The sequence below is a fragment of the Helicoverpa armigera genome, chromosome 13, assembly GCF_030705265.1.
Source record: "Helicoverpa armigera isolate CAAS_96S chromosome 13, ASM3070526v1, whole genome shotgun sequence".
Lineage (NCBI taxonomy): Eukaryota > Metazoa > Arthropoda > Insecta > Lepidoptera > Noctuidae > Helicoverpa > Helicoverpa armigera.
In genome coordinates, this window is record NC_087132.1 from 679,269 (window position 1) to 704,820 (window position 25,552).

The 25,552-nt window shown below is 34.4% G+C and overlaps 1 protein-coding gene and 1 long non-coding RNA gene across 2 annotated transcripts in view; both read right to left on the bottom strand.

Moving 5' to 3' along the window:
- The window catches only part of LOC135117735 (uncharacterized), a 283,146-nt gene that overhangs the window by 175,776 nt on the left and 81,818 nt on the right, over positions 1 to 25,552 (bottom strand). The window lies entirely within an intron of this gene.
- Positions 1,444 to 25,552, bottom strand: part of LOC110376891 (uncharacterized) — a 53,076-nt gene continuing 28,967 nt past the window's right edge. The window contains 2 exon segments of the mRNA XM_021335525.3: positions 1,444 to 7,462; positions 7,464 to 9,358. Coding sequence (XP_021191200.2) covers positions 7,042 to 7,462; positions 7,464 to 9,319 — 2,277 coding nt within the window. The 5' untranslated portion in view covers positions 9,320 to 9,358 and the 3' untranslated portion in view covers positions 1,444 to 7,041.

Consider the following 25,552-nt stretch of genomic DNA (forward strand, 5'->3'; position numbering starts at 1 on the left):
TGCTTGATCCAAAACTAGATTATTTCTCGGATGGCCAACAAAATCATTTATGTATAGGCCAATGTATATAACATATAAAAGAATTGGATAAAATGTAGGGCTCTCTAAGTACCCACAACCCTGTCGACCCTTTCAGAAAATAAAACCATAATGTTACGAGTATTAGATACCGAAAATCATCTATTGAAACAACATTTCTTGTATTACCGACACTAGAAGCCAGCACTAATGCCTTCATACATAGTTAATCCACCTTCACCTTTACCGACTCCAAATACTCGTATATTTGAGACCCTATCTTGGCTTATATAAAAATTCTTGCAGATAACATTTTTTTATTTCTCCCGTTGCCATGGTAACAAGGATAAAATTGGCGTGACGGAATCGGAATAAGAGATAGAATTTCTTTGATAACAGAAATGGCGTTGGAATAAAATCCTCCCACCTACAAATTGCTTATAATGATGTTTCTAGACGTTGGGAAGCCAATTTGAAACCTAACTACATACGTGATTAGGAACAGAATTATTTGAATGAGCTTTTGATAAACACGTTCGTTACAATTTATCTTGGTATCTAAATTAGTTACCGTTCAGTAGCGAAAAGATTTTTTCCTAAAAGTCCCTAGTAGTTGTTTATTTTCTGTAACTTTTAGATATTTTAAAATTATTTATTTTGCCAAAACTTTGTACTTTAAAGTGAAATGTTCGATAAAACCATATACAATGATGACTTGGTCCCGATGTTGAGTGTAGCACGCACTTCAACTTCAGTGAGCACAGCCCAGTCATGCATATCGGACGTGCGGGGTCGCTCCGCCACAAATATTGCTATTTACACCTTCCGACCAAAGAGCTTTCACCAAAATTTCAACTTTGTAACCCATTTTATTTTCTCTTCTCTTTGGCATTGACAAATGAATCGCTTATTGAGACATTTTTGGGTCGAAACGTAAAACCCTGAGTTCAAAGGCCTACCAGATTACAGGGACATATTTAAGGCATTGTGTCTGTAAAAAACCTTTTTGGTACGTCAAAGTGAGTATCCAAAAGGATCGCTGACTTACAAAGAATTCTCTAGAAAGTTCTGGCGTACATTACTCATTCTTTTGTTTTCGTGAAGTATGCAACGTCTCTTCATAATACTGTCTGGTCCTTTCAGTTTTAATGAGATGTCTCTCTGGCTGCTTTGGTGACAAATTGACAGTGATTCTTATCATTTTCAACAGTTACATCATGATAACGAATAGACTGCTTCATTCACAAACTCTAAAGAAATTGGCTTATAGAAATAAACTAGTAAAACTAAAGCTTATAATAAGTAATATTAAATTATGTTTATTAGATTACTTAACTCACTTAACACTGTAATTATTTTTGTTAATGAGCATTCTAAATGAGTAAATCGCGTGTTGTTAGGGTTTTTCAAAGAAAACAAGAGAGCTAAAAATACACTTTTATTCCAATGTCATGCACATCTACAATTTGTTTCCACTAAAGAGTAACATTGTGATATCGTTTGTGCTAACCAACTCGTGTCCAGTCTGACTGTTCCAACCTGGGAACACGCCATGGAAATACATTATTCTGGGTCATGGTGGGTAACTTTCCATTAAAAAGTACGCAGGTACGTCAAGATACTCAAATCTGCTCTCTTATGCTCTAGTGTAGAAGCTAAAAAAAGTGCTGGAGTCTGTATTTTCCTTTGTCATATTCGGGATTATTTTTAATATAAAATATATAAAAATATACTTTAATATATGTTAATTTAGTTTTATATATTCCTAAGTGTCCACCGATTACATACAAAATAATGTTAATGTTATTATCTGACCTACAATCAGAATTTACGCATAAAAACCACAATGTAATTAGAAAATAGGTCCCCAAGATACAGGCACAGCCTAGTTTGGGGACCACAGAACTGATAAAAATGACTCTAGTAATATAGTTACAGTTTACCTTTATTGTAATCTACCTCATAACATTAAGAAGTGATTTGTGAATGTAACTGTGGATCAATAAACGAATTTATTATTTATTATTAATTTATTATTTATAATATCTCGTTACTGCCTTTCACAAACACTTATAAAATCTGTATTATTACCTAAAAATATGGACATTATTTTTTTTTAATAAAAAAAAAATCAATTTAAAGGTAAATCAAAATATGTTTCAATGTATTCAACTGAGAATAATTGCAATATTATCACTTTAAATACCATACCAGTAGTCAAATAACATGAAACTGATACATTTTTGTGGAAAATGAATAAAATGAATAAAACTTTAATAATACATTATGTGTAGGTAAGTAATGTGTATAACTGAACAATTAAGTACTGTTAAATAATTAATGTTATTAATAAATACGACAAAGTATTTGATAACCATCATTAATCGTTACAATGATGATAAAATGTGCAAATATGATTATTTCATCATAACAAATATAATTATTCGGAAAATTACTATGTTTTTGACTCAAAGTGTACGTCAACTATTTTATAATTTTATCTTTGCTTTTAATTACCTACAATTTATTATTTAATCATAAAATGGCATATGACAGAAAATGTTGTATATTTGCATATTTTACGGTACAGTTTGAATACAAAACAAGATACACAAATGTATGACAGGTGATAATTTATTGTAATTGAAGATTCCAATATTTTGAAACTTTTTTAACATATTTATGTTAAAAATTACCCACCACAACTCACAACAATCTTCATTGTAATAATCAAACTTATAAATTAAATGTATGAATTACGTAAAGATAGACTGCATAGATTTATTTATTGCTATGTCTTACCTTAATTAAAAAAATCAATTAGTCACAATTAATAATTAATCGTCTTACAAAAGATAGTGTTACATTTACAATAATATTATGTTTATGTCCCTATCTTGGTGTTTCTTTGACTTTGTTTTTTAGTTTAAATTAAATTTACCTTTTATTATAGAACAACACTTGAGACTTACTTGAAAGCGTTTACCTAACGTATCAAGTATTTTTAAACATAAAATTAGAAGCATGAACTAATGAAATTAATGTGTTTCAACAATTGAAGAATAGGTTTATCATTTTAAACATCATACATACAGATTGCTTATTTAATATAATTTCAGCAACAAATAATTGACAACTACTAGTACTTGACAAACGATGACACTTGAAAGCGCACGACATGGTTTTGGCCACGCGGACTATGTCGCACATCTGAAAAATACCAACGTGACAAAATCCACTGGTATGAAATAGCTATTATATCCAACTTAAATAGCATGCTAACGTTTCATTTATTTTTACTTAAAATGAACAAATTAAAAAACTTATTAGGTCTTTCAGTACTATTTCATGTTATTTTTTATTGTTTAATGTGAGCAAAGGCATGCGAGCTTTTAAGGTCGTCAAGGATGTCTTTAAAAATAAACATAAGTAATCATCTGTTCTTGAAGATAATACACTATATCTTTATCTTATTCTCGTTTGTTTTCTTACTATACCAAGTTTAAATTATGCATTGTATGGTTTATTCATTATTTTAATATCTTTCAAGCTACTATGCGGTGTATATCTTATATCAAGAACTTAAAATGACAAGAAAATATGAAAACCACGGTGGACTGAAGGCTTGATGGATATCGACGCAAGATAATGAGGCTCGGCTTTCGGTTTCAGTCTAGACATAAACCTAGTCCATTTTCTATTTACGGGATAATTTTCTTTTGTGCTTAATCCATAATTGAGAGAGGCTTTAGATACTGTGGTTATTTATGGAACAGTAATTAGTGTTGTAATGCTTTTTATAGTCTTTATGATAACATGGAATATTGAGAACTGGTCAAAATGAATGCAATGGTTAATCGTATTAAGTATCATTACTAATTATATAAGTAATTTCACTGATTAAGCTGGAGTGAAAAAAAAATTGGGATACCATTTTAAATAATTTTTATCCAATTACGGATCAGTGAAAATAATTCCCTCCAAAACCGAATATATTGCCTTAGACAGTCAAAAATTCAAAATAAATAATCCCTAATCTCTTTTATTACTTAAATAAAAACTTTACCCCGCTCCGTCAATTAAAAAGTCGAATCAATGTTGATCACCTCCACCACCATCAGAGACAGCAATTACGTCCTAGTCTTCAGATCCACATAACGAGATCCGACATTGAGTAATAGAGTCCCAGTTATCTGCCAAAACTTCGGGCCAAAGCCCCAGTTACAATAATCATTGGCCATTAGACAGAGCTGTCCCCCATTTATCCTGATGTAACTTTTCTAACTTAATTTTTCATTCACCTGTCACAATTTCCACGCCGAATTTTCCCTTGTTTAATCCGTTTAATACTGGATTTTAAATCCTTTTTGCTCGGAATGGATTTTCTAAATCCAACTAGGTGTTTCAGAGTTCTGTTGAAACTAATAAGATGTGACTCGAGATCAATATTTTGTATGGCTTAAGTTAATCGTAAATGACGATGTTCAAAGGATCTCAGATTATATATTTTTGCAAAGTCATATTTTCCCTATCATGTCCCTTTGATATACTCCCAGACATCCAGATTACAACGCAAATAAATATCAAACTTATGATCCAGTCATTAAGGTTGTTACTCTATTAATTAATTAATAAATTAAGTTGGAGTGTCTCTTTAATAGTTAGGAGTTATTATTAATGAGTTTGGCTAACATCCAAAACCTGGTATAATTACTCAAGGTTATGGGAACAAGTTAATGGTGTCGTAAATATAGTTAATTTCTGGGGAGGGTCGTGCGTACCGGAGGACCACAAAGACCTGGTCCTTTGTTCGGTATCCGGTTTCCTTTATCGATTGGCGTCCAGTTTTCGATGTTATTCTTTGTGTATTTTTATCAGAATGCGGAAAAGGGTTAATGTATATGCTATTATGTAGCGTGTCCGAACTTTTTGTGGCAACCTTTATACACATATTTGAGGTTATGAAAAATGATTTAATACAGTGTGTACATGTATCAATGGTTTTTCATAGAAAATGGACATAAACGATTTTCAGTGATATTCACGAAACTTCTTCGAGGTGATATCTGTACGCCAATTTTGTTGTAAGCCTCGTTTGCGAGGCCTTCCTTGATTTAATTAATATAACAGTTCCAATATAATTCACAAACTCATAAGTTTGTAGATATAAAAGTGAAATTTTATTTTGAATCTACCATTAAACTACACCATACAGGTATTACCGATATTACGTAAGTACTTATCGGGATTGGTTCCTTTAACACGTTAAGCGGCAACAGATTTAATCGGTAAAGCTCTGCAAACATTGTCGGTAATGATTTTACACCTGACTTCATTATTATCCCATGTTTTTGGTGAAGCCATTTATTCCCATTAACTTAAATTCCCAAAGCATCTACTTTCATAACCCGCATATTAATAGGCCATGCCCATCTGAATAGGTTCAGGCGTGTAAGCTTGACAAACAGATAGACGGACACAATTTTAATATGGATATTATACAAGATAAGGAGGCATTAAGCAACTGCGAGTTTTATTTGTAAATTTTACACAATTAATATTCATGGTCAGAAAACAGTCTAGAAAGCCATCATTCATGCAAAAGAGGAGTCAGGTAGTAAATCTATGTAATTTTTTTTTTATTCTGAATTCTAGTTAATATTCTACACAATGCTAACAAAATATGTAAAAAATACAAAACTAATTGAAGAAAATAAATACAAATGAAATATCTTGTAAAACCTTCAAAACAAACGTCATCGAAACACCACAATCTATTCTTAGGGGATACCCTGATATCAATTTAATACTTAACATCAGCTACTTAATCCATTACAGAAAGTAAGTTAACTATTATTTACACAGTATTTACACTCTTATTATTAAAAATATTGAGTTATGTAAGATCAGTAGATTCCCCATTAATCTTGACTTTAATTTCATTTTTAACTTTTACAAGAATTTTTCATAAAAGTTACAAAATTATTTTCGTTACTACTGACAAACAAAATAATGTCGAAAACTGTTTTTTGATTGACTTGTAGTGATTCTGTTATTTATTTTTGTGTCAATTTTATTGGACTTTTGTGAACTCAATGACAAACAATGTTCAATTTTGTTACTAAGGCTGTGCAGTAAGCAATTTTATTTTGAAGACAAAATCTTTCAATTCAAATTAGTTTATTATTTTATCTTTGTAGTAATGGTTAGAGCCAGTTCATTTAAATATTTTAAATGAAAATTTTTCAATAAGAAGTTTCGTGGAAACAGGTATTAAAATAAATATGTCAGTAAATTCATGATGTGCGCACAGCCTTAGCTATTAAGCAAAAATAAAATTGACTTAATTGATTTTAAATTAATCTTTATGTTTATTAACATCGATCTAGAGAGGTCGCTTAAATTATTTATTATTTGAAATATTTTACGCAGTGACAATATTTAGGAGTAAGATTAACAGGACCAAAAATAACATAACTATTTAGTAACATTTACATTACTGGTGTTGTGGTATAAATTCGACGTTATTGTAATGTAAACATGAATACTTCAAAAGAATGCAATAATTGATAAAAAATGCTATTAAAAATTTCGTTAGGAATGGTACAATATCTGCTAAAATATGACAACAATGGAATGTCTACTTACAAAATCTTAATTGACAAACGAAATAATTTTACTATTAACAAACGATTTGATTAAGACTTTTACTATTTACTTTTATAAAAAATCTAGAACTAAACAAAGGTAACCGTAATACAACGTAACTTTGGAAAATGATATTTGGCTAATCGTTATCGACGACAGCGGAACAAAGGCGGTATCAAACGGACTTACACTATAAAATATATAAAATTGCAAAACAGGGATGAAACAGGATCGTTCGCTAAGTAATGGAATTCCGCCTCCATTCGCCGTCGCCGCGAGCTCATATATTTACAAAACTACTTTATACTCAGTCGCTTTATCACTTTGTTAGCGTCTAAATTGCCCTGTTTAAGCGCTATCGACCTGGCGTCGTCGTCAGATGTCGTTAGCGTCACCGACGTAGCCCTCGTCGGGGCTCTCCGAACATATGTCAGCGGCGCACTTCGCGTTAGACACTTGCGGTAAAGGCTTGAGCACTGACTCCGTGCCCTCGCCGGGCAGCCGAGCGTCCGTGGTCTGCGTGTCCACGCACCGGGTCTCCACCTGGTAGCACCGGCCCGGGCCCTCCGCCACACTCATCGGCACCATCACTGCACACGTACCCTTCGGGTTCACCCACGAACTGCACGCCTCCGCGGGCGCGCAGCACTGCACCGGCTCCGTCTTATACCCCTCCGGCGGCGACGGCACGAACTCCTCATTATAGTACACCGTCCCGTTACCCACAAACGCGATCTGCCTGTTCCGCGGCACGGGGTACCCCTCCAAAGTACGCCGCACGTTGCCCGGCCCAAACGGCGTTAAATTCCGTGTCTTTTGCGAATTTACAAACAAGCTTCTGACCCTTTGGCCGATTGTGCGGTAGTGTCTGATAAAACGGACCGACTACAGAATAGTTGGACATAATTGGCGGCCGACAGGGATGTTTCGGCAGACCGTAGTCGTACGGATAGCCTTCGTTATCTAAAAAGCACCCCGGATTGAGGTGGACGTCCGCCGAGTGCTGGTACATGTTGTTGATTGTGTTCTGCGGCATGTTGATGGTCTGTTGATCCTGCCACGTGACCTGGCGGGGTATTGTCGGCGCGGTGAATGCGGTTTCCTCTTGGAAACCGTCGCCGCTCGCGGTTTGAGCTTTGTATACTGATAACACTGTGTTCTCGTTTTGCGCATTGTTAGCTACAGTTTCCGCGTCGCTAATTAGGTCGGGGTTCCTGTCGACAAAGCCTTTCATGTTATTGCTTTGATACACGTCGCTCGCCTCGTAATCACGGTTTGTTTGTACTGTGTAGTGCAGCGCGTGATGAGAGTGCGCGTTAACAATCACACTACCATTATTTTTAGGCATTCCATTCCCCCGGTTCGAAGGCAAAATTTGATTACATAACGCCACGTCCTTGCCGCTTTCCTTTTTCTTGCGACTTCGCGTGTCTGTTTTAAATTTCAATAATACTACTGCTATTATAGCTATGAGTAAGACGATAATAAGAAAGACTACGGTGACTATGACTACCAAGTGTCTCTGTGGGAACGTGACCACTATAACGACGGGCTCCTCTTTCACTAGAATTCGTATTGTGTAGTTGGCTCGAGACCTGCCTGCGGGGTTCTCGGCGATGCATGAGTACGTTCCATTGTCGTCGTTCCCGATATTGAATATGTACAATTCGCTCTTTTTATCCGTAACGCCGTTTTCCACGTAATACAGGTCGCGTGCGTCCGGTAACATGCTCGAATAATTATGAATGATCTGGCCCTGATATAACCAGGTTATTTTCGCTTCGGGTATCGCTTTCACTAAGCACTCGAGGGTTATGTTGTTGCCCGTGTTCGTCTCTAAGAACACAGACGTAGGGCTCATTTTCGGTAAGCACGCCAACTCGTTTTCTGCGACGCTCGTGATCGTCCGTTTCCTCAAACGTTCAGGGAGGGAGCAAATTGGTTCGACGGCGTGCGGCATATTGAAATTCAACAACCAACTATGTAAATCCCTGAGATGGCAATCGCAATTCCAATTATTATTTTGCAAGTTGATCCCTCGCAGCGTATCGGGGAATAAATTTTCACCTTGAATATTTGATAGCCGGTTGCCGTTCAGTCGCAGCCACTCCAGGTGGTTGAGGCCGGAAAAAGCTTCTCGCTCTATTGTTTCTATTTTGCAATCGCTCAGCTCCAAAGTATTCAAGTACGATAAATGTTGAAAGCAGTGAGTTTTTATGCTCGTTATTGGGTTGTTGTTGAGCGAGAGCCTCATTAGCGACGGGAAGAAAACAAAGTTGGTCGACGGTATGACTGTCAAGTAATTGTTGGAGAGATCCAACTCGACGAGGTTCGCGAGACCTTTGAACGCGTGGTTATCGATTTTCTGTAGTCTACATCTTTGTAGGTAGATTTTCTGAAGATTGAGCAAGTTTAATTTGTGGAAAGTTTCTTTTTGTAGAACTTGTAGATCGTTCCCTGTGAAGTCTAGTACTTGTGTTTCTGGGTCGAGGGTATTGGGGATTGTTTTGAGGTCTTTCTCTGAGCACTCGACGTATCGCTTGCCGTTCTTCCACTTGCAGATGCATTGGGAGGGACAGGCTATGGCGGGCAGCAGCAGACAGGTGGTGCACAAGGCGATCAGCCTCACGTCCAAACTCTTTCTCACATTCATGTTGCCTCAAGGCGTCCGACAATGGACCGCGAACATTATCTGTAACAAAGAACAGACATTTTAATTAAGAATGCAATATCATTATTTATCTACCTAAAGGCCGAGCCGTGATATTAAAATCCCTGAATATTTCATTTACAATTGTTTGATCGCGTGTATTTATTTTTTGTAGAATGTAAAATGTCATTTCGCGATATAAATGAGAGTACAAGCAACTGCCTCATTACAGTCTCTTGTTGTGAAATATATTTTGTTCAGCTATCCGGCTGTTTGTCGGCCGTGATTCATAACGACGGGAATTCTTCATGGCAAATGACTGTAAATGTTTTCGTTTAATCCGTAAATTCGTTTGAATGGGGAAACTGTGACTTCCGAGAATTGTTTGTTGTCAGGTTTGAGTGGGATTTGGTTTAATGTCATGTTCATGAGAATTTGTTTTTGTTCGCATTTTGGCTTAAAGCAGCTTATAAACGGAGTTACCACGAAATGTGCCGTATAATTACAAAGTAAGTGGTGTATCAAAAGTATTAACTTATTAATTTTCTGAGTAAAAACTCAAAAGTACAATATTCATTTAATAGACATTTTCCGGCCCACTTAATAAACTAGAACATTTCAGTAACTTTTGACACAAATTCTCGTAAATTCAATGAGAGTCAAGTATTTTTATCTCCGCCGCCCATTATAAGACAACGGCTGAATGAAAACAAATTCTAACTTCCCACGTCAAGCGGAGGAGACAGGTGACAAAGCTGACAGACATTGAAATGACTCGTGAAATATATTAGGGGGCTGCGCAAATGCAGACACTTTTAGTTGACTTCATTGGACACTGGTTTATTATGAAGTAGTGACTTCATTGGATCTGATAATAGTAGTTGTGAGAATTATCGCATACAAACATGTTTTGATACAGTTTTGTAACTGATAGAACCCCGTAAAGGTTTTTTCTGATTGTGTATTTAAGTCAGTTATGTAGTAGTAGACAAACAAAATTTAGAAACCAACATCGACGATTGTTTACTAGACGCAAATCCGAAGCAACTGGCCACAAAATAATGGCTACGTTTGCGCAGACCCTTACCAATTTCCAAACATAAAAGGTTAAATGTAAAATTTCCTTTTTTCTGACAGGGAAGGAAACGAAATAATAGATTAAAATGCTTATCTTAATTATGCCTAGTGAATTCGGCAAAGGGTGCATTACTTTGCTGAAAATTAAGCATTTGAAATAAATGTTGAAAAGGAAAATATATCTCTTTGAAATAATTCAGCTTTACGGAGAACCGTTTTGTAAATAAATTTCGTGATTTAGTTATATCATTATAAATGTAATATAATTATAGATGTAATGATTTGACAGTAATAGAGATTTAATGATAATTAATTAAATTAAATATTAATAACAAAGGACCATCCATACAATTACTCGGTACTCATCAATACTTGATACTTGTTTGCTTTTGAACTGGCTTTGTCCTATTTCTAGTTTAATTCAGGTATATCTATTTCAAATTATTCACCAGATCCCTTTTTTACAAACATATTACAATTTTTTTACAAACAGATACAAACGGGGTCATTTTCGTTTTTTTTTTACAATTTATGTAATGTTTATAAATATTAATTGGACTGTCAACAATAACAATAGTAATAGACATGAAAAGAAATTGAGTTACATAATTAAGCCGCTAGTCCACGCGACACGAAAATAAAATGAAAAAACATCCGAATGCTTTCCATTAAATTTTCACTTTGTTCAAAAGTCACAAATTGGGATTGAACCTGCACCCCCACAGTCTCGCGACATCGTGAATTTAACGGACTGGCAAATTAAAAGTAGGTATAATTTGGACATTGACAAGGGTAGAAATGTTTGTTTTTTCGTTGTTCCGTTGATAGAACCAATTATTGGCTTTGGTAGCATTTTGAGTTTTAATAATTAAAATGTTTATTTGGCGCAGACTGGTTACGTTTTATTTGAGGAGTGTCATGATTTATTCATCGGCATTGCGATCGCTTTTAAATTTTATGATTAAATATTAAACGGGTTCGTCATTTTAATGTCATTATTGGTACTGCTACCTTGAGAAAATATTTTATTATTCGATAATATAATTTGGATTTATTTTAATAGCAGAGTAATTTGTAAAGTAATCTCAAAAATGTGTATTGCTGCCTAATTCCGCAATTTTGTAACAACATAATCATTTCCTTGACACAATCCAAACCTAAACGGAAAGTCTCTTAGTCAAAATTAATAAAATAAAATATTAATTAATCACTACATTTACTGACCTAGTTCACTCTTAACAAATAGAGACGTACATAACAACTTTGGCACTGCACTCTCACCCACGCGTTAAGTTTCCCCAGTTTTCGAACAAACCACTTTATTCCACGTATCTTTTTGCACGGAGAACATTGCAGCTTCGTTTAGTTACAGAAGTGCACATGCACCCGTTTGTCGCACCACCGTTTGTTGGTCCATTCAATTTCCAAGTTATGAAAATGGGTGAACTTCTTTTTGGGTAGTGAAATTAGGATATTTTTGACAGATAGGTAGATCTGCTATTGATTTTGGACATTTATGGATAGAAAAGGTTAATTTATGAATTATTTACCTAGGTACCTAAGTTTTTACTTTAGTGTGAGGTTTACTTTGAAAACAGTAGCATCATTATCATCATCATCACCATCGCCGAAATAGCTGTTAGGATACGCCGATGTCGTAGGTCACAACGAACGAAGAGACCCATGTTAAAGTAAATATGTAATCTTTTACTTAAAAGTATTTTAACTTCGGCGTTATTATAAAGACAGGCTTATATTGTATCCTGCCGAGTCTGTTTATAATGCATCTAGATTATACTTAATAAGGTACAAATTATAACAGATCAGACAAAAATTTTATTGTTACTTAATACAGTAGTATTGTATGTTACTGTTTTTCAAGTATATTCACTTATAAAGGTAATTAGGCTTAGGTTTTCTGTATGTATTATTTTAGTACGTACACTAACAAAATAGGTACAGAATATAGAAGTAGCTATTTCCCAGTTCATTATAACTCAACAAGTCACGCAGTCATTCATTATTTTTGTTCAATATTCGCAATTTTGTTTCTGTAAAACTATAAGTAAATTGGAAAAGTCTTTCAATAATTTGAATGTAAATTTTCAGAACGGCCTTAGGGGACGAGATTTTCCTACGAAATGAGAATCCCAGATGACCTGAATTTCGGTCCTCCGAGTATATTTGGCAGAAGGCTGCTTTCAATTGAAAAAGAAATAAGCACCTATATAAAATTATATCAATTAGTGTTTAAATAAAGCCATGTTCGCGATTTATAATCATATTTCAATAGGTATATCGGTTTTTGGTGAATGTTTGCGGTATAACAATTTTCAGTTTTAGTGTGGTATGAATATTGAATATACTTAATTTTATGTATTAATATTTATGTAATTAATACAGTATGCAATTATTTACACTATGTGGTTAATATTTAATTGCGAAATAATGAAAATGTTTTTATTTTTAACATGAATATTAAGTATGTAGGTACTAACTGTTACCAAGAAAATTAACTGTATTTGGAAATCAAGAGCAATTGGTTGCGCGGTAAATTTCATACTCATAATTTGTTATATTGGTAATTTTACTGGTGTTTGCAATCCTATTCCCTTCCTTTTCCCGCACATACCTCAACGCATTCGTTGGAGCGAGAGGCGACACTAGCGCCCTTGAGTCGTGTGTGCAACATAAAAAACAAAAAAAATGGCTGACAACGCGCGCGAGAGCTCACGTCTCTCTCCGATAAAAAAATCGATATTGAGTGGAAAATTGGTATGATTTGTGTTGAACTTTGTTTGTGGCAGTGCTCCTCGTACAAGAAATCGCCGTAGAAGACAACAGGTACTGTGCTCCTTTCCTTTAGGCATACTTTCTTGTTTTGTGTCGCCCGCAGTATGCCGATTTTCCCGTCGCATTTGCAATCACCAGTTTTTTCAAATTTTTCGCATCTTTACGAACCATATTGCGTTTCCCGCGTAACCAGCAATAAATACAAAATACTCGTCTCACGTCAATCTTCAGCAGGGAGAAAATCTCTATTTTATTAATCAAATAGTATATTTTTAACCAAATTATTATTTATCCTGCTTCAAACACACACCACAAAAATAAACTATCATCAAGAAAATACGTACAAAAACTATAAATACGGACTATCCACAAATATCCGGCTAATGTGCCGTGTCAGTGTATTCGTTGATCCGGCGTCCATTATGCATGCCGTTACATTATGTACGGGTATCGACCGGTCCGGTTCGTTTGCGGCTATTTGTACGGCACGGTCCGGCGAATCTCGCTTTGTGTTCAAGAATTTAGGCAGAAGATTATGATTATTTTGTGGATTTGTTATTCTTTTGTGTTGAATTTGTTCGGCCCATAATAGGTGCAATTTGTAATGATTTTTATATTAGGTTATTTTGGCAGTTTTGTACCTATTATGGGCTTTACTTATTGAAGACGATTGCATAAATTCGATACATTAAAATGCGCTACCTATGTACAAAAGCAGTGTCCTATATTGTAAAAGAAACATAAAATGTATATTTTCTATCAGCAGCAAATATTCTTTCCTATCTAACAAATTTTAAAACAATAGAACATTATCGAGATCGGATCTAACTGGGCCATTTCCGACCCGCGCTGAAAATAATTCCGAAAATTCTTTTAAACATTGTAACATTGAAATAAAAGCGTGCTGAATTTCTCTAAAACATGTAGCTAGAACCAAAAAGGAACTAAATGTCGGGTAGTCGTACATTTCTCTTCATGCACGGTTTAAAGACTCGCGCCTGTCTAGAAGATTCTGCGGGAAAAATGAATAGCTTTACGTACATTGCGAGGGAACTGGGTGAAGTGTGTTCGGTGGGTAGTCTTAAAAACGTAATGTATTTTGCAGTTGGAAATGTAACTGGAAGGGCGTGGAATAGAACATTCAATGCTATGAATACTGTGGAGAATGTGAATGATAATTTGAAGTACTGAGTTAAGTAGAGTATAGCAGAAATATTTTTTATGCGGATTGAACACTTTGACTTAGGTGTTACTGCGTTTTCACACAGGCGGAAGATGTCATGTGCTTTAGTTACACGCGAAAAACTAGGCGGGATGTCAGCCAGTGTTGCTACAATAAAAACAGTAAGTCATTTCGATATTTATTGTGATAATTGACACGCTTATTGCTTCAGGATATGAAAAAAAACAAGTAACAATAGCTGGTGATTTTTAAATCAAATAAAACAATACACAATACAATTACAATTAAATATAAAACACACAATTTGATAGCAAACTCTATTAAAACTGAAACAGAAAGAAAATCCGCTAACATTTTGAACATATTTTTCACGTTTTCAAATAAAACGATATTTTATTTTTCCAATTTGTAAGGGATTCTGTGAAATTGATCTGTCGTGTTTAAATTAAGTTTAGTTTTGCTGTTTCGACTATCATTGGGTGACTATGATTTGTGAAGATTGCCTTTTTATTCGGTTTTAATGTTATTTATTTTCGAAATAGCGGTTTATGTGAAGTAGGCTTAAATTAGATTTGCAAGTCGAGTATTAATATTGTTTTTGAAGTGAAGTTAAAAATACGTTTCAGGCCTTTTAATAAACTCAATTGCTTCTTTTACAACACTTTAAAATTCTAAAACCATTTACAGCCAGTCATAAAAAAAATAATACAAAACTGCTCACAAAGAAAATCAAGTAAGTAGGTACCCAAACTGTTTAATATTGTGTTCAGGCTTTAACATTCCAGAGCCGTTAGAATCAGCCATCAAAAGTATTAAAAAACTGTTTACAAAAAAAGCTTAAAAAATAAGATAGCTAATGTAATTGATATTGCAGAGGCCTGAGAGCGAATTTTGAAATTGTACCTAATTTGAGAACTGGGATTATGAATAAAAAGAACAAGTATTCGTCCGCTTTTAGCCAAATGAAATTGAATTTTCGTGAAGATGCCTAGGGTATTGGTATATATGAGAAAACACAGCCAACTTGTACCAAAAATGCTACATTTAGAGAAAAAAAAGCGTAATGGATAATCTAGAATCAATAAGATATATAGTGTGAAATTGAAAACTCAAAAGTTTAATCAAAATGAGTTTTATTACAGCATCGTGCTATGTTAATGGTTTAAGACAAAATAATACATATAGTGACATGGAAAACTAGTCTAAACAAAAAGGTTAGTAAATATACCGATAAGATTTTGATGACATAGACATAATTTGGAAAACATCTTCAGCTTCGATGTCACTTACTTCAAATTCAAACCAGTTTAATCAAAACTACGTCCAAGATTACATTAATACCGAACATGATAATAATTACAATGACCCACAAACGTGTATCTAACAGTATCTGGCCTGGTAAGCTGCGGTCCATCCCGGGTTTCAGCACAAACATAATCCGGGCTATGGCACTATGCCAATTGGGCCGTCGGTATCAATAAGTAATATTGTTTAAGCATAGTCCACCGCATAAGAGATTACCACGCTGTTATGCTGCCCTGGTACTGTTTAGAATATGTATTCAATGCTGATAAAATATTTAATGTAATATAGTTATTGCCAACGGCTAACAGAATTTTATTTCTTACTGAGGAATGATAAAATAACATTTTTTGCAAAAAATAAAAGCTAATATGCTTGATCTTCCATTTGGTTATAGGTACTCAAGTATTGATGGTTGATTCTTCGAATAGATTATATGGCATACAATAACACAATTGCGGTGACCAGTCACTGTGCGGGTTACAGAATAAGTAATTAACAATGTTAAGAAGCTAGTTTTTACCTAGAGATTAAGTTCATAGTAGCGTCATCTAGGGAGATTAAGTTCGTTATTTTACTCTGAAATAAATATCAACAGAATATATCAAAACTGTAATACATTCCAACTTTATCGTTATTTTTATCACATTGTTCACGCAAAGGCCTCAAATTAGAACATAAGCTATACCGTAATTTCGTCCGACCTATAAAAATATGAATATTCAGGTATAAATAATTATGAGGTAACAACACAATATTTCATTACGAAACCATGTAGCTGTCACCTCGATTCATATCGAGCAATAAAAAAAGCCTTTTCATTGAAATATTGGCAAAAATTCTAAACGAATGTACAAAAAAGTCTACATGATTCATAAAATTGGTTTCGTTACAATAAAGTTAAGCCGGGTACAAATTAAAAGAGTAACAAATATTGTGGCACATGAAAAATCGTACTGCAGATAAAATGGCATGGTTTGTGTACTCGTACTATATCACTAGTTACATGTTCTGACAAAAATAACATAGTTTACTTATATGGGATGTACCTATTTTCGAATTGTGTCGTAGTGACTGACTAACTTATCACGCTCAAAACCTATAGATAGTGACATTCATGGAACTCTGAACATCAGTGCCATTTTGACACAATCTATTTAAGTGTTTACTTTTGTTCTATTTTAGATCTCTCCTTTAAATTATTTTCGAAACGCCAAATGTATCTCACAAAATGAAAACGAAAATAGCATACATTAGACAACATCGCTACAATGATTTGTCTAAAAGTAAACTTCAAACAGGCTCCGCTTTTTGCCTTCTACCCACACTCACAAACACAGAATAACATACTAATATCTACCATCTCAACCCAAATAGAATTCCAACATTGTTCGTTGAAAAAACATCGGGCTACCCACTGTTGGGAAATCCTACAAAAAGACCTGAAAGAACATTGCTTTGAAAAGCTGCTGAAATATTAAATAGGTAGTCTGGAGCGGCTTGTGGTCTGGCTAACCATTTTTGGTTTCGGCAGACGGGAGATATTTTTATGTTCAAATAATAGAACATGACTCTTGAAAATAATGAGTAATGTTTTTAATGGCGTCTTTAAAATAAATTGCTACAATTTAGAGTAGGCATTTAGGCACTCTTCAGCTAAAATATTTCTCATAACGCTGAATGAATTCACACATTATATTACCTACGTGTGAACAACCGAATAAGTAAGTACATACAACCAGTTAAATAAACAAACAAACTCCGCACCTATAAAATTCTTAACACTAAAAAGACTGTCAGTAGCAAGTTGGCCATCTGCTCACAACAACAATTTCTACTCTATTAAAGTATTCAATAAAAGCCGATGGCTCCTCACAGTCCTCACCCACTTCGGCTGTCGAACGTAACGACACTTCGCATTGTTCTTCAGGCTTTATAGACAACTATTGTTTTGTCTATTGTTATTTCATGTGCTTTATTGTCTGTAAAATTAAATATGGCGATGTGAAAAACTTTTTGCAGAACATTCGAGAGTTTGGGAATCGAAGTAACAGTGTCGATAAATTGGATTGATATATTCGTATTATATTTATAAAAAATGTATTGGTGCTATACATAAACTACTTACTTTGGTTCCAAATATGTTTTTATTAAGTAGAATAATGAAATAACTCCATGAATTTGTTGAGTGCCATTTCAAATAATATTCACACGCATAAAGCTTACAAAAAGCTCAATATAAAAGGGAAACAAGTTATTTTTGAAATATTTCCGACACTGACAAGGGGTACTGTACCAAAAACGTTGCATTTCCACGTTGAATGGCATTCTGAAGCTAGCCCAGTTCCTATTTTAACATCCAATCCCCATTTAAAACAAACTGCTAACAAGACTAACTAAAATTATTCACAGCTCCTCAAAAATGTATAACACAGATATCTCAGCTCAAAGAATATTCTTTAAGCAAAAACAGATTACAGTTCCATAATGTTCTAGAAAGTTCTAGACTGTTCTCAAAGACAGTACTGACGGAGACAGTGGCAGCAATTTATGTACATTTAAATGGAATTAGGACAGGTATCCTTTAATATTGCGGACAGTATTGGACGAATTGAATGCAAATCGTCGTTCGCTTTGGATGCTGAAATCCTTTTGAATGGAATTGAGTTAGATGCTTTGTGAGCGCTTTGTTAGTACGTTATTTTGATCTTTGTGCTACAAGGATGGTGTAGTGTTGACAACGTTTTGTGTAAGTGCCTTGAAGGATTAAGGAATTGTGAATTCCATTTCATAAAAACTACTACCTATGCCATACATTTTTGTGCATGACTAGCGTCAGATTGTCATTTTAATTAATGTTAAAAGATACGCAAATCCGGCAATCATTGCGAAACCAAATAACTGATAATAGAGACAACCAGCATTTTGAAATATCAGCTTTTCAATGAAATTAATAACACTACAATGTTTTCAATGTAATACCTAAAATAGCCCAGATTAAATATACATAAATTAAGTTAGTTTCCCTCTTAGCACAAAACTGTTCACGCAAATTAATTTTTGAGATGTCGCGTAGTAATATTTTGAGAGCTCTCAACGAAACATTGTTTATTTTAAGCATTACTTAAGAATTTTCTTTGTCTTGTGGATTTTTATATAACGTTCGCGTATTTACAAGTGGGACCGCAAAATATGGTAAAGAAGAGACAGTAAATTCTTTAGCGAAGAAAAAACTAAACGTAAGAAAATGTACCTATTTCCTTCGAGTATGTTCAAACAAGAAAGCTCCTGGTAGAATTCAGATTGAGCCATAAAAGGATCCAAGTACCTACTAGTGTTACTGTTTTATAGTCTGTTTATTTACTTATTTAGACACCAATGGAATATTAAACAAGTATTTCTTGTAGAAAAGACGTAGGTACTAGTAATTCATATACTTACGTCAAAGATAAAAATAATATGTTGATCTATGCTATTTATTCTTACTATGCTAGTATTATAAAGAGTAAAAAATGGTTGTTTGGACGCTAGACTCCGAAACTGTTGAAGCAATATGGATAATTTATTTATTTATAATACTTTTTGGACAAACAGTACAATGGCGGACTTAACGCCTTAGGCGTTTTCTCCCACTCTACCTTTGGGTGGTGGGGAAAATTCTTTCACTTTTGGAAATATATACTATCTAGATATAGACATCTCGGGTGACTAATATTACTTGTACTTATTCGATCCAGCTAAGGGACTTTTATTTTAACGGGACACTAGTGAAACCGCGGGAACAGCTAGTGTCAAATACACCCGTTACCTCAAATTATAAGTACACATTTTTAAAGGATTTATTTATAGATCTTAAGCCTTTAATCGAAGCCTTTTTGGGGAGATCCTTGAAAAATGTGTCAGGCAACCGCAGCTGATTCATCTGATTGTGATTAATAGAGGATCGGGATTGGTTCCCGGTAATCCTTTTATCTCGTTCCACTTATAACTTATCCAGGATATAGGCTCGGTTCTGTGTGGGCAATAGGGATTGCTGAAAGCTGCTGATAAGGATTTTTGATTGAAATGATTGCATGCAGTGAGAGATAGACACTTTTTGCTTTTAAAGTCTTAATGAGAATGGGATGCGGGTGGAAGCTATGGGTAACAGCTAGTAGGTAAAATCCAAAGACTATAAAACCACTTGACTGCGCATACAGTGCCCCGACGCTCGCCAAAAGTTAGTGATTTTGCGCGTACTATAAGGCTACGATCAGTACGATCCTTTAGTAGCGACCGTGAACTGACCAATAGTAGCCGCGGATTATGCCGCGTCCCCCCGCCCGCAGTGGTGAGTCGTGTTCTTAGAAGAAATTGGCGAGTGCGCTCTCTAGTGGTTATATACTTTATGGTAAAATCACAGTATGACATGAGTTTACAAACGATACTTTGATCCAAACAACCAAATAGCGAGAGATTTGACGATATTAAATAAATATATCAAAATAATTACCGATAGAACTATGTATGTATGTAATAAAGATTAGTATAAGCACACAGATGATGTCTGTAGATGTTTTGCTTAGAAAAGTCTATAGTGATCAACGTCGATAGTTCCAAAGCAATTCACAAACTAACATGATGTCCAGTGAGTAATGGATGGTTATCAACTGTACTAGTGACCGTTTAACTGCACTTCAATAAATCACCCGTTTAGTACAATGACCTCGATTCGAGATCTATGACCTAACTGTCGGTTATAAATTGTGCTGGACGAATGATGAGGGTTCAAATTCGAACTGCAATCAATGTTATGAACCTTGAATTATATCATACGATTAATCGTTTCGACCCGGCTGTCATAGCTAAACTGCATCTTTAGTAGGTAGGTAGTAGGTAGCCAGAAAGCATAAAGTAGTAGTAGTACTTAGTGAGTGGTCTTACCAAGAGTATTGGATAGCCCAAATAACTGGGAAAGAGGTCAGATAGGTTGTCTCTACAAGTAAAATTGTGGTATCAGCTGCATCCGCTTATGCAGGAAGCCGACTAAACTATACTACATATTTTGTTTGGTAACAGCCTATGTCGATTATAATCCTGACTGCGAGAATTGATACTCTGTGGTTAACTAGCAAAATTTATCGCTTAGCTATTAAGTATCCAAGGGCAGACGGGCATTTAGGTATCTAGTTCCTGCCGGTCTTTAAAAACAGACAAAGCGGTGAGCGGTTAGCTTATAACGAGTAATGTTGCCACATCGCACCTCTGCTTCCCTTTTTACTGTCTGGCAATGCAAACCTATGAAGTTCTGGACATGCATTGTTCCTATATTCTGTAAATTTTCAATCCTTTGTTCAAAACGTCCGTGTCAAAGGAACGAGGGCTTCTCAATTATTGTATTCAGTTACGATGTACGATAGAATCGTGTAGGTTCCGATATTTCTAAACATATTTCGACGAAGGCTGTCTAAAATACGTTAAGTAAATATCCGCACATAGAAATATGGCTACGTGAACTAGATATTGAATTTCTACTAAAACTATAATCTCCGTCAATGGTTTCACCTGTTTTCCCAGAACAGCGCTTTGCACAAAGATTTTCTTTAAATCGCTCAAGTAGTTTCAGAGACTAAAATTTCAATCAAAACGAAACATCATTTCATTCACAACTTCCATTATCAAAACTTATCAACAAATCGTCGCATTGACCTATTCAAACATCAGATTCAATCCATACTATTACAATTTACTGCTCTTACCACGTCTTGTCGTCAATTTCAGTACCTTAGGAGAGTGACCATCAATCCGACGTCTAACATTCGGTCTGAATGTTAGTGATGGGGCAATGAACTTAATTCATTGACTTTGCCTACCCATTGAGTGGAACTTCACGTATTCGAAGGAGCTTCGAGATGACCTATATTGGGTGCAGTTAAGTAATTGCATGCTAGGAGATGGTAGACGAGCATTTGTGTAAGGAACTCCTTAGTTAGAAACTAGCAGGGAAATCAGTGAATATTATTTTGGGAAAGTCCTAGAATTTTCTATGAAGTAGGATAGTAGAAACTCTTATCACGTTACCTTGTCATTTTTTGTTTGAAATGTAAATGTAAGCAGAAATATTCCTAACGACATGAGATGGAGGCTGTAGATGAATCTTAGCTACTTTTTGTAAGTTTTGTGAAGAGTATAGTTTTCTATGTGTGGCAGTGCTGATGTAACTTAGTAATAAGTATGTTGAACGTTACGACTTGAACTTTATGAAATGTTAAATATAGGCACAGTTTTCAGAAATACCAATGCAAACTGGATTCTCTCCTATCCTATTGGATTTTTGCCGGGATTTTCAAACAACAGAATTCACATGATACCCTCACATCGCAGGGAGGGTAACCGAATTATTTTGCAACGTGCGATGATTTACGAAACGGGCGCGAACTAAGTTTACACCATAAACAACACATAAGGCATGGCGACAAGTGTTGCCAACTGCGAATACACTGTTTTGTTATAATTCACATGGATTTACATTCGTTCCACATTTTGAGACTATATTACACAGATTTCTTAGAACAGCCTGAATATTATAATACAAAGCCCTTCATAATACCTGGTAATTTGTTCGTGACAAACTATAACGATTAATAGTGTAAGTGATTATATTCCACAGGTACATATTACGTATTTATTCATATCCTTATTGGAAATAAGGCTCAGTCGCTAGCACTATTTTGTCTTTCTAGGCTAAGTAACATTTTTGCTATTTGAATTTAAATTAAAAATACTCAATCTTAAAATAAAAATAAGAACGACTTTACAGAATTAAAGTTAATAACTTGGATTAATTTAAGCAACGAATTTCTTAGACGCTGAAAACGTCACTTCGGGGAATTCAATCATTGTGAAATAAATTTTAAATTGCGTCTCAGATTCAGTGTATCAACTGAACTTAGACTCACAACAAAAGTGCCTTAAAGCTTTAAAATATAACCCTCGTTAAAAACCTTTCAATTTAATACAAAATATACATCAAAAGTATTTCTCTCTAAATACGAAAAGAACTGCCTGTCTGTCTCGCTTTCACCCTAGAACTATTGAGCCGATTCATATATTTGGTACGCAAATAGTCTAGACTCTAGAGACTGAAAAAGGACAGAGGCACCTGAAGGACGCAAGTGGACCCGCAGGGGAACAGTTAGCTAGTAACAAAATAAAAATCTAAAGTAAAATTACTTATAACTTTCAGTCGAAGGCTTTCAAAATCTGCCACTTTACGTCTAAAATGTTCGCACTATTTGAGTTTGACGCGAAATTCACTCTCAATTAAACTTCGATAAATAGACTTGAAAATAAATAATGTTCGAGCAATATGAGAGAACTTAACGATGTTATTATTTGATGTTTAGTACTGATGTTGTGGTTAATGGACCAGAAAATAGATATAAATCATAACTTTGCCGCCTATGGCACGAGGCTTTTTTTGTATCGTTTATATTGACGTCTTTATATAAAAACTGCTTGAACAATATGTTCTACTTTCTAGTTGGTGTAACAAAGAACTATTTAATGTTTGGAAAGTGCTTCAGAAGATATTTTGTATTATACATGACCAACAAAACGATGAATTGATTTTATGAAAGATGTCCCAAAATAAAAATTGGGTTAAGTCTATACAAAAAGTTCGACCAATTTTACCTCCTTAATTAAATTATTGATATATACCTTTACGTGTTACTGCCTATGTTTCCGCCCTCACTTTGGGGAACCCGATTCAGTCAAGCGAATAAACTAGTTTTTTCCGGCTGACTTCCACTGTCCATTTTCGGAGCATGATTGGCAACATATTTTCCACGTACCTGTTAAAGGTACCTACCAGAATAATTAATATAACTTTGACAACGTACATAGTTTCTATGTGCATTCTGTTTTTTTTTACTGTAGTTTATAGGTGCATTCTGTATCAACAAATTCACATGCACACGACATTAATAGCACAGTCTAAAAAATAATTTTAACTATCCGGGAATCAAACTCGCGACACACAGCGCAGCAGCTGTTGCAACTTACCACTACGCCACACATAGGTATCACCAATTCCGTTAATTTGGTAGTACCAGGAAATTATTATTCAAAGGACAATGTTTATATTAATACTGTTTAATGTAAAATCAAAACGCCATTAAATGCAAGGTTATACCGCCATAATTCTTAGATTAGTGTAAAATTCACGCACATCTCGAGATAACGACATCGTTGTTTCAACTTTAATGACAATCATATTAAGATTAATGGTCGTCATTTGTATAATAAATCACCTTTAAAATGTATTGCATGTTTATAATATTGCTTGGTGGTTACTCCTTTTGTTGTGATATGTATTGGTAGTTTTGGTAGTTTACTGTGATTTAACTTTATCATGAAGAGTCACTTAATACATTCAGATATTACCTAAAAAGGTATAGATTCCTTCCCTTTTACCTTTACCGGTCTCAAGAAGGCTACTATAATGGCTGATTTCAGAATGACTTTAAGAGGGCAAAGTTATTCTATGACAATTCCATTATGTACCTACCTACAGTTCAGGGCCCATTTATCTCCATCTATAGGTTTATTTTACCTAAATCTCAAAAGAACTTTAGCACTAGTATGTTTCAAAAATATACAAATGGATACTACACTGAATAATTTCTGTTTGACTGAGTAGAAATTAGATAGACACAAAAAACAAGATTTTCAATAAATTAAATAATTCTAGTTTAAACATGCCATCAATATACAGTAACGATCATAAATAATGTATTTTTCAAAATTGAGAGATCAATTTCTGATCTCGAATGACTATAACAAGATATCAGACATCGTGTTCAAAAACATGAATTTTAATAAAACTCAAGGTCAAGGTCGGATGAAGATGACCTCATCCTAAATGTAAATAAAATATAATGCAGTGTAAATAATGTGATTTCATTTGATTTCATTAGGTTTGATGGCTGCATTGTAAATATTTCATTTGGAACACCATTTTTTAATGAACGAGCCCAGATTTGTTTTTAACTGTTTATTGTTTGAACGAAATAATGGAACTCGTGTTTGTATTTCTAATTGAACCAGTCATGTATTTTAATTTGTAGTTACATACGCTTCTATTGGCTATTATGTTAAAAAAACATTGGGTGTTATGATTTATTTTGCAATATAATTTCGAAATCGCAGTAAATACATCGCAGCAACAAAGTATGCATAACCATAGCGTAAACAGTAAACTTTCAACCTTATTAGCATGCGTATGCGTACACTACACATAGGGCTCCCGAAGGCATTTACTTGAGAAAAAGAAATATTTCGTATTGTTTCAAGCTTTGGACAATATCTTAGACGAGACGCTGCCTTCTCTAATCCACCAGCCTCAGATCTATTGGGACTAAACGTGACTGACATTCAGATGAAAACTGTACTTAGATTTTTAAGATAATTTTACAAACTATATAATCAAATATTGGTAATATAATATGTATTGGCTTCAAACAATGTTTACAGTGATCTGATCCAAGCTGAGAGTCAACGTGACTGAAAATGTGAAAATATTTATATTTAGACATTTATAATTTGAAAGAAGTGGGTCAGACAAAATCTGATAATATTCTGTCTTTTAATAATTTTGTTATTGTTAAATTGACTCGTTTTTGAAATTGAGATGGTCATTATAAATTGGACAAAAATAGAGTTTTTCCTCAAGAGTTTTGGACGGCAATTAAAGTAAACATTTTTGTTGTCTTCCTTTCAGAACGATTCTGAATTACCTTAGTTTATTTTTGTTTTGAATCACACAAGTACAGGAAAGGTTTTGAAATGGCTATGGTTTAGATACCTAAAATCCTGCATACACAGTGCGGATATATATT